Source organism: Pangasianodon hypophthalmus, chromosome 19, assembly GCF_027358585.1.
Source record: "Pangasianodon hypophthalmus isolate fPanHyp1 chromosome 19, fPanHyp1.pri, whole genome shotgun sequence".
Classification (NCBI taxonomy): domain Eukaryota; kingdom Metazoa; phylum Chordata; class Actinopteri; order Siluriformes; family Pangasiidae; genus Pangasianodon; species Pangasianodon hypophthalmus.
Genome location: NC_069728.1, coordinates 3,341,264 through 3,352,046, shown reverse-complemented (window position 1 = coordinate 3,352,046; position 10,783 = coordinate 3,341,264). Strand labels below are relative to the sequence as shown.

At 40.5% G+C, this 10,783-nt stretch overlaps 2 protein-coding genes across 2 annotated transcripts; one reads left to right on the top strand and one right to left on the bottom strand.

The window, feature by feature from the left end:
- The first annotated feature begins 108 nt into the window (after window positions 1-108).
- On the top strand, window positions 109-4,323 carry srd5a3 (steroid 5 alpha-reductase 3). The gene is made up of 5 exons (XM_026946911.3): window positions 109-351; window positions 466-617; window positions 1,684-1,875; window positions 3,217-3,330; window positions 3,579-4,323. The coding sequence occupies exons 1-5, from the start codon at window positions 149-151 to the stop codon at window positions 3,836-3,838; spliced, it is 921 nt and encodes a 306-aa protein (XP_026802712.3). The 5' UTR covers window positions 109-148; the 3' UTR covers window positions 3,839-4,323.
- A 622-nt stretch (window positions 4,324-4,945) lies between these two features.
- On the bottom strand, window positions 4,946-9,308 carry grcc10 (gene rich cluster, C10 gene). Its single transcript, XM_026946817.3, has 4 exons — window positions 8,999-9,308; window positions 8,725-8,788; window positions 8,423-8,599; window positions 4,946-6,874 (listed from the first exon to the last, which is right to left on the bottom strand). Exons 2-4 carry the CDS (start codon window positions 8,774-8,776, stop codon window positions 6,735-6,737), a joined length of 369 nt encoding a protein of 122 aa, XP_026802618.1. The 5' UTR covers window positions 8,777-8,788; window positions 8,999-9,308; the 3' UTR covers window positions 4,946-6,734.
- Between the last annotated feature and the right edge of the window lie 1,475 nt (window positions 9,309-10,783).

Below are 10,783 nucleotides of genomic sequence, written 5' to 3'. Positions count from 1 at the left end.
TACGGTTCTGTACTAACTGTTTAGTTTATTCCCAGTTATTCTGATACTCAGACCATCATATTAACAGAGAAGCATTTCCCCGGAACCCTAAATCCCAGCTCCTTGTTGTCCGACGGAACGTTTCACCAGCGAACCCCGTCATGTTGCTATGATGCTTGTTCCTCTTCAGACAGTTGACATTGCGTGGTTATTGTTAGCATTAGGGTTTCTGGTAGCTTTCAGTATTTGTAAATTGTCTCTGAAACTCCCAGGTGACCTGGAGCACATTTTCCAGGCTCTTATTCGATACGGAAAAACTAAAGCACAGATCCAGCAGCCCAGAATCTCTCCCTTACTTTATGTTCCGAAAAGGTGCTCAGATGCTTATCATTAGCTTATGAATTACCTCTCTAGGTCATATTTCCCCTCTGTTCTTTTACTCCAAATGTTATCAGTGCATTCACGTGTCCTCTGTTCGTCCTGCAGATGGTTCTGGCATTTCTATGCGGTGTCTGTGCTCTGGAATGGGCTTCTCCTCGGTCTCTCCCTCTGCACTGTGTTCCTCCAGAAACAGCTCCCTGACTTCCTGACACAGCTTCTTGGGTTTTTGACTGGACAACCAAAGGCTGCCTGGAGTGGTACTCTTTTTTTTTCAAATGGAAATACTGTCAGGATAATACAGATAATACTACAGAAAATACACTCACCGACCACTTTAATAGGAACACCTGTACAGTCATGCAGTTCTCTAATCAGCCAATCATGTGGCAGCAGCACAATGCATAAAATCATGCAGATGCAGGTCAAGAGCTTCAGTTAATGTTCACATCAAACATCAGAATGAAGAAATAGTGTGATCTCTGTGACTTTAACCGTGGCATGGATGATGGTGCCAGATAGGCTGGTTTGAGTATTTCAGAAACTGCTGATCTTCTGCGATTTTCACACACAACAGTCTCTAGAGTTTACACAGAATGGTGTGAAAAACAAAAAACATTAGGTGAGAGAGACACACCTTGCTGATAAGAGAGATCAGAGGAAAATGTCCTGACTGGTTCAAGCTGCCAGGAAGGATACAGTAACTCATATAATCACTCTTTACATCACTTTGTCCAGTTTTTGTGAGTCTGTGCCCATGATAGTCTCAGATTCTTGTTCTTGGCTGACAGGAGTGAAACCTGTTGTAGGCTTCTGCTGTTGTTATGTGTTCTGAGATGCTTTTCTGCTCACTGCGGTTATAAAGAGTGATTATTTGAGTTACTATAGACTTCCCGTCAGCTCAGACCAGTCTGCTCATTCTCCTCTTATCTCTCTCATCAGCGAGGTGTTTCAGCCTGCAGACCCTCTGCTCACAGGATGTTTTTTGTTTTTCACACCATTCTGTGTAAACTCTAGAGACTGTTGTGTGTGAAAATCCCAGGAGATCAGCAGTTTCTGAAATACTCAAACCAGCCCATTTGAAACCAACAACCATGCCACTGTTAAAGTCACTGAGATCACACTTTTTCTTCATTCTGATGTTTGATGTAAACATTAACTGAAGCTCTTGACCTGTATCTGCATGATTTTATGCATTGTGCTGCTGCCACATGATTGGCTGATTGGATAACTGCATGAATGTGCACGTGTACAGGTGTTCCTAATAAAGTGCACAGTGAGTGTATATAACCACATCCTGTTTGTCTTTTGTCGTCTTCACTTCAGAATTTAAGCTGACAGTCTTGGTGTTACAAGCTCTCCTGTGGATCCATTCCCTCAGGCGCTTGCTAGAGTGCCTCTGTGTCAGCGTTTTCTCTAATGGACTGATCAACATTGTTCAATACGCATTTGGCCTGAGTTATTACATCCTCCTAGGGTTGACTGTCCTGTCTGTAAATGCCTCACTACCTACAGAAGGTGAGTTTGAGTTCCTGTGATCAATCACATTTAAAAAAAAACAAACATTGAATAGTAAGTTTGATAACCATGATTTTAAAATATATAGATGAACATGGTTCAGAATTTTTATATACATAGATGCAGTTGAGGCCAAAAGTTTTCACACATGTAGGCTAAAGACATTCAAACTAAATCTTTCACAACACAACCAAATATTTCCTGAGTTAACTCTTTTATTTTTACTTTATTTCTGTAAGATGTAATTTTAAAAATAATAGCTAAGAAACACTGTTGTCTTTTAGCCACTTTATTACAGTTTTAGAAGTATGCTTAGGAGCATTGTCTTGCCAGAAAATTTAACTCTGTCTGATGTCTTGAGGTGTTGCTTCAGTATTTCTAGATAATCCTCCTTCCTTATGAAGCCATCTATTTTCTGAAGTGCACCAGATCCTTTTCCAGCAAAACACCCCTGCAACATGATGCTACCACCTTCGTGCTTCACAGCTGGGATGGTGTTCTTCAGCTCTAAAGCTTCCATACATAGCACTGATCATTAAGGCCAAACAGTTCAATTTTTGTTTCAGCTGACCACAGAACACTCCTTCAAAGGCTGATGATCACATGCAACTGGCTTTTTAATGCTGGTCTTGGAGTACACCAGCCTTTCAGGCCATGGTGATGTAGGACACTCTTAATGGTGGATGTTCATACTTTGGTACCTGATGCCTTCAACTCCATCACCAGTTCCTTTGTTGTTGTCTTGGGATTCAGTTGAACCTTTCGGACCATAATTTGTTCATCCCTGGTTGTTTATTTGTGCCTCTTTCCTGAATGATGCCATCACTGTGTGGTACCAAGATTTTTATATTTTATATTGTTTGTACAGATGCTTGTGGCATTAAATCAATTTCTGGTATCTTCCAGACTGTTGAAAGAGAGGGTCAACTTGTCTGTATGTAAACTTTTGACCCACTGGAATTCTGATATAGTGAATTAAAGATGAAATAAGTCTGTCTTTAATTGATCGTTTCAAAAACCTCTGATGTGAACAAAGTAGACGCCCCTAATCAACTTTCTAAAATAAATGTGTGGAGTTGTGAAAAACTCAGATGGAGTATCTAGCCTAGGTGTATGTAAACTTTTGGCTTTAACTGTAAGTGGTGCCCAAATGCAGACTTGTTTTCCTGCTGTGAGTCCAGTACTGTACGCAAATTTCCCTGCTCTAACACCGACTTCACCTGACACATGTTGTGTTTCTACTTTCTGAATATCATATATACTGAGATAGCTTTGAAAAGGTGGTTGTTGATATAAAGTTCTGAATAATTCTCTCTCTCTCTCTCTCTCTCTCTCTCTCAGGGACGATCTCACAGTTCATATGGCACGCAGCAGGCGTCCTGCTGTTCCTCTGGGCATCACTGCTGCAGCACCGCTCGCTCTCATTGCTGGCCAATCTGCGCACTAGCAGCTCAGGTAACAGCTTGTGACTCACTAATCAGATAGAAGATTAATGAGGAAGCAGGAAAAGTTCAAGGGCATGAGGATGAACTTGAATATAACTATTATTATTACATTTCCCCATAAATTTGTATCCAGTTCACTGCTATGAATGATCATCACATATCATTGGAGACATTAAGAGGTCCCTGTATTCATAGAGCTTTAATATTTAATCTTCAATAGACGTTAATTACCAATATTTCCTCTTTATCATCCTACAGGTCGGGTGGAGACGCTTGCCCATAGGATACCACGTGGAGGCTGGTTCGAGCTGGTGTCCTGTCCTCACTACCTGGCCGAACTGCTGATCTACACAGCGCTGAGCGTGTGCTGTGGCTGCGTCTCTTTCACATGGTGGCTAGTGGTGCTCTACGTTCTCTGTAACCAACTGCTAGCGGCTCACCTCTGCCATGAGTATTACAGAAGCACATTTAAAACATATCCATCTGAGCGCAAAGCCATCCTTCCATTCTTACTCTAATGAGCTGTTGTTTTTTTTAATAAATGAAATAAATGCTGAAATTGTGTGATTTAAATATGCAAAAAAAACAATGAGGAAAGATAAACAGAATGGAAGATAAAGCAGAAGCCTGGACATCAGTTTGTAATAAATCTACAAGCTGCCATTCTACAACCACCTAGCAACCACATGGAATACCATAGCAACCACCAAGCAACACCCTAGCAACCACCTGCCTATCAACAAGACAGCAACCATCTGGAATACCACAGCAACCACCTAGCTCTCACCTAGCAACAACTTGCAAGTACCTGGAATACAATAGCAACCAACTGGGATACCATAACACCTGCCTAGCTACATAAATGCAACCATGAAATATCCTAAAACTTACACAACCAGGTCGTTGTTTCTTCTTCTTTTTTCCCTGAAATATTGCTATTTGTTTTTCCACTTGAACGTTGTTGGTTGTTATCACATTAAAGGTGGAAAACCATCTGACATGATTTATTTTTGTTTGTTTTTTTTACATCACAAAAAAACCCACGATTTTTTACCTCTACTGTATGTTTATATATGTTTTTTTTTTTTTTTTTTACTACACTGGACATAGCACTCACAGGACAGGTGTGAGATTTAAGGTACGTTGAAATTTCTTGTAAATTTGTTTGTGTTTGAGTTTACAAACTACTCATCAGCTTACATTAATACAAGACTCCAATCAAACTTGTTCAGTTGATGCAACTGACTGCTAAAGTAACAAAAAAAAGTGTGTTTTTTTCCCCTTCAAAACCACTGAACCTGTATTACTTAATAAATAAAAAATTAAATCTCTTACTGTTAAGGTAAAATCTAAAAATAATAGCTATCAATGTAACGTTCGTAAAAAAAAAAAAAATGCTATATTGTGCGAATATACAAGTAAATATGTATTTAAAAATGAAGCTGCATGGTGTATATCCGGTGGTAAACTGTTATACATCATTGTGCTGTAGTGTACTCTTTTAGGATAGTGGAAGATATCCGGTGCAATCCCACAATGCATTGCAGTAGGTACTGTAAGAATACCCATAATAACATTTGTAAGAAATCAAAAACAGCTCCATTTTAGAGCAGAGACTGTGAGAGTGTTGATCCTGATTAAAGTTTTTATTGCACAATGAAAATTTACACACAAATGTAAACAAAGGTAAAAAAAAAAAAAAAAAAAAAAAGATAAAAAGCAATGAGGGGAAAAAAAGGGAAAGTATGAATACTAGTGTTTTGCTGAACTCCTGTTGAGTTTGAAGGTTGGTAGATGTTACTGAACAGCGGTCTTATGCACGACGAAACGAAACTCAGCCACCAACTTTGGCAGACATTTTGCTGTATGAAGACTGTGAAGCACATTCTCCTTACCCTGGATCTGCTCTAATTTAGATCTCATGCACATATTAAGCTATTTAAAAGCAACAATTTGGTCAAAATGACAACATACGGTTTCATATGTTCCTCATATGGTCAATTTCTTCTTCTTCTGACCTTGAGCTTTGAGCCTAATGCTGCTAACAAATATCTCAAGTCCATCACAAACAAAATCTTTTTAAGCCTCCAGGGTTCCAAGATGGCTGCCCCTATAATGTTACAGCCATACAGCTTGACGGTGAAGATATATTTCATGTTTATACATTACAGTAACACACGCTATGTCCTAGATTTTGATTGATATCACTGAAGACCTGGATGTGGATTGAGGAAACTATTTATGCAAACAATTTGGGTGAGAGAGTTTTCTATTATTTGCTAGGAACATGCAAAAACTAAAACAAATATGTTTATACATACCATATATTTTATTCCTGGCATAACCGTTTCTCGAGATCTTTGCACTGCTGGAATTTCCACAGCAGCTGTAGGATTTAAACCTACATCAGAGTGAGATATCGCTTTAGTCTTAACCAGAAACAGCTTTCACACAGATCTTCAGATTTGTTATTTCCCACAGATTTCCAGGTTTGTGCAAAAGTCTTTGTACTATATACACAGAGAAATTCAGATAAATACGAGAGAGAATATGAAATGGTAATACAAAAGTTAGAATGCCATGGGAATGTGAGAAGTTCAGGATTTGAACAGTGGATTTTCCAGACTATAATTTGCGTGATTTATTTATTTGTGCTCTTTATAGCAGGCATTGCGACTCGAAATGAAGCGAAGTTGAAGTTGCATTTGCATCGTCGTTCTGGAATTTTCACTGCAACAACTACGAGTGGAACGGAAGAGAACGTGGGCTGCCACTGCTGGACCCTTGAGCAAGACCCTTAACCCTCAACTGCTCAGTTGTATAAATAAGAGAATTGTAAGTCGCTGTGGTAAGGGCGTCCGCCAAATGCCATAAATGTAAATGTAAATGGGAAAAGTGCGCAGACTGTGAAACAACTGTTTTTTTCCCCTGATGTTTGTTCTTTTGATATAAACATGCTGAAATTCCCTGCGGTGAAAACGTGCCTTAAATGTCAGCCGCTGCCAGGCTACGCTGTACTTCTCCTACTAATCAAAACACTAGCCACAAAGTAGTGACTGACAGCTGCGAATACACCGATTATGAATCCATGGAGGTGTGTTTTATTCTCTTATAGTCTGGAAAATATGTCAGTATTTCTGATGAAGGACAGTAACGGTGAGGCTGTAGATCAGTGGTGTCCAATCTTATAAGGAAAGGGCCGGTGTGGGTGCAGGTTTTCATTCCATCCAAGCAGAAGCTACACCTGAGTCTACTGAAAGCCAAGATCCACTGATCAAAAAAGGGGAATCAGATGTGGCTCCTGCTTGACTGGAATGAACCCCTGCACCCACACCGGCCCTCTGTGGATAAGATCGGACACGTCTGATGTAGATGTTTTGAACCCCTGTGATGTGGATATTGGTTTGGCTGAAGTTATGATGCTGGAATTCCACCACCGATGGGCGGAGTCGACAGAGGTGGCAGGAGAAGAGACTTAAGCTTGAGCGACATGGCAGCGATCTCTGGGTCCTGAGATTCGTACATCTTCACCAGTCTGGCAAATTTCAGCACACCTGAACAATAAGCAAACCAAAGAGGATACGCTCAGTGGTCATCTTTACGCACGACTACTCTGTGCAGCTCTGACTGTAACTCTAAAATGAGATTAAATCCTGACTGTACAGAAGTCCAGAAAGGTCAGGAGTTATCTTCTCGTGGTCTCAAGATAACATGTAGAACATCATGGATGAGCACATGTGTTTTTTTATTTTACTCAGAGACAGACACAGGAAGCAATAGCTGTAGGTTTGTCAGTTCTAGACAATTTCCATGTTAGCGTCTGTCACTTGAGAAGGTGACTCAGAAATCTGCAGCTATACCGTCATGGACTCTACAGTGATCCTGCACGGGTGATCAGATTCATTACCAGCCAATCTGAAGGACCAGGATGTCTCCATGGTTACCGCATGATGTTCGAGAGATAATTACTGCAAAATCGTCGTAACACCAAGATATCACAGAGTGTCACTGGCTACAATGATGTAATGCTAGTGCACAGAAGAAAATTAAATAACCCATGACCTTTCTGGACTTGTGTATGCCTTCCGAGGAAAACTGAATAAAACTGAATTATATTGTGTACGTTTCATTTTTTGATGAAAGGACTAAATACGCTGAATTCCTCCAGCATTGCATAAAGGACATTATGGCTATTTGCCATCATCTGCAGTGTTAAAGTTGGGATTTGACTTTTATTTTTAATCAAAACAATGACAGCCACGATGTCAGGTACAGTTCTACAGAAATAGTTTTCCTTAAAGCTATGAGTTTTATTGGTATTTCTGCAGGGTGATGGTCACTGGCTACAAATCTGGAAACTGTACTATAATGATTATTATTATTAAATCTAAAGTTACTGAAGCCGTAGTTAAATCAGTAAGGGTTTGATAACAGTTTCTCACCCGCTCCTTCGTTATTAAAGCCGTAGTTAAATCAGTAAGGGTTTGATAACAGGTTCTCACCCTCTCCTTCGTTACTGAAGCCGTAGTTAAATCAGTAAGGGTTTGATAACAGTTTCTCACCCTCTCCTTCGTTACTGAAGCCGTAGTTAAATCAGTAAGGGTTTGATAACAGGTTCTCACCCTCTCCTTCGTTATTGAAGCCGTAGTTAAATCAGTAAGGGTTTGATAACAGGTTCTCACCCTCTCCTTCGTTATTGAAGCCGTAGTTAAATCAGTAAGGGTTTGATAACAGTTTCTCACCCTCTCCTTCGTTACTGAAGCCGTAGTTAAATCAGTAAGGGTTTGATAACAGGTTCTCACCCTCTCCTTCGTTACTGAAGCCGTAGTTAAATCAGTAAGGGTTTGATAACAGGTTCTCACCCTCTCCTTCGTTATTGAAGCCGTAGTTAAATCAGTAAGGGTTTGATAACAGTTTCTCACCCTCTCCTTCGTTACTGAAGCCGTAGTTAAATCAGTAAGGGTTTGATAACAGGTTCTCACCCTCTCCTTCGTTACTGAAGCCGTAGTTAAATCAGTAAGGGTTTGATAACAGGTTCTCACCCTCTCCTTCGTTACTGAAGCCGTAGTTAAATCAGTAAGGGTTTGATAACAGGTTCTCACCCTCTCCTTCGTTATTGAAGCCGTAGGCCTTGATCACCTCCTGCTGGATTTGTGTAGCCACAGGCAGAACCAGCTGGAGCATCTTACCCATGTCATTACAGGCACTTTCCCTCGCCTCCTCCATCCGAGAGGCATTCTCAGGCACAGAGAAGGCCTGGATCACCTCACTCAGCACCACTGCAACAGCATTGACACACACACACACACACAGAGAGAGAGAGAGAGAGAGAGAGAGAGAGAGAGAGATTACACAGGAATAGGGTTATAGTAATTAGGATGAGTGAGGAGGAGGTTATCTTCACCTCTGGCTTGCTCTATTGTCAGTGTGGGCTGCTGGGCTGGAGCTGATGCCATTCTGGGTTATCTCTAAAATACAAAAGTAAAACCAAACACAGTGCCAACATGTTTACAGGACAAGCCAATAAAGAGAAAACATTAATAATAACAACTACATGTGAATAAACAGCTAGATATACCTACAAATATACCTATAACTAATATAACTAACTATCCTGAATGAGCTGCAGCTCGTCAAAGCTCTAGCGTTAGCAGTAAACAGCCGGTTTCAGTACTTACTTATAGTAAAAATCTGTAAATTAACAAACAAACGACTTTAAAGTTACAGCAAGCGGTTTGCTACGCGTTATTTTCTTTTCCCCACCCGTATTCCAACAACTCTCCGCCTGCGCTGAACGACTGCCGAGCTTATTGGCTAATCACGGAGCGTTTAGCAACTATGAACCAATCACATCACAGAACCCAGGATGATATTAACCAATCATAGTGCGGTAGGAGCGGTTTGGCGAAATACGGGTGAGGAAAATACAATGTTCGCTACACCGACAAAAACAAGCAACAAATACACGACAGTTCCGGGTGTTGCACTGATCGGTGCGACCATCAGAAACGTCCGTGTGCAACATATACAAATGAACTGATGTTCCAAGTTGGCAACGTCAAAGTTAAACTGTACACTGGAGTTGAAATTAAATATAATGAATGAGTTCAAAGTGCAGACTTACAGATTACAGCAGTAGGAATGGTGTAGGAATTACAGCACTTTTTTATATATGGTCTCACGTTTTTTTTTAGCTGCTCAGGTGTGTGTTATTCCCTCATTATTTCACTTACAAGTAAGCAGATAAAAGGTCTGGAGTTTATTTGCATTTGGAATCTGTTACTGTTAACTCTCAATATGAAGTCCAAAGAGCTGTCACTGCCCATGAAGCAAGCCCTCATTAGGCTGAAAAAACAAAACAAGCCCTTTAGAGAGAGAGAGCAAACAAAAAATTAATTTGGGTCGAATCAACTATTTGATACATTCCTTAAAAAGAAAGAACACACTGGGGAGCTCAGGAACACCAAAGGTCTGGAAGACCCTGGAAAACAACTGTGGTAGATGACAGAAGAATTACTTCCCTGGTGAAGAAAAACCCCTTCACAACAGTTAGCCAGATCGAGAACACCCTCCAGGAGGTAGGTGTATCAGTGTCAAAGTCAACAAGCAAGAGAAGCCTTCACCAGAGTACACACAGAGGGTTTACCACAAGCCTCAAAATCAGGAAGACCAGATTAGAGTTTAATACGGCTCTGGAAGAACATCCTATGGACAGATGAAACAAAGATCATCTTACACCAGATCAATGGGAAGAGAAGAGTATGGAGAAAGGAAGGAACTGCTCATGATCTGAAGCATAACCACATCATCTGAAGGGAATGTTCGGCTGCCAGTGGAACTGGTTCCCTTGTATTTATTGATGATGTTACAGCTGATAAAAGCAGCAGGATGAATTCTGAAGTGTATAGGGTGCATCTATATTATCTGCTCAGATTCAGCCAAATGCTTCAAAACTCATTGGACGGTGCTTCACACTGCAGATGGACACTGAGCAGAAGCATACTCCGAAAGCAACGCATGACTTTAAGGTAAAGAAGTGAAATGTCCTGAAATGGCAAAGTCAGTCACCTGACATGAATCCAGCTGAGCATGGATTTCACTTACTGAAGGTAAAACTGAAGGTAAAACTGAAGGTAAAAAGCCTGAAGAACAAGCAGGAAGTGAAGCCAGCTGCAGTAGAGGCCTGGCAGAGCTTCACCGGGTAGGAAACCCAGCGTCTGGTGATGTCTATGTGTTTCAGACTTCATACAGTCATCAAGAGCAAAGGATTTGCAACAGCTTACTAAAAATGACAATTTAATTTATGATTATTACTTTTGGTCCCTTAAAAAGAGGGACACCACATGTAAAAGTACTGTAATTCCTACACTGTTCACCTGATTTCTATGTATATTCCCTCAGATTAAAGCTGAACTTTGCATTTTGAGCTCCTATAAATAACTTTATCAATGTCCAAATATTTA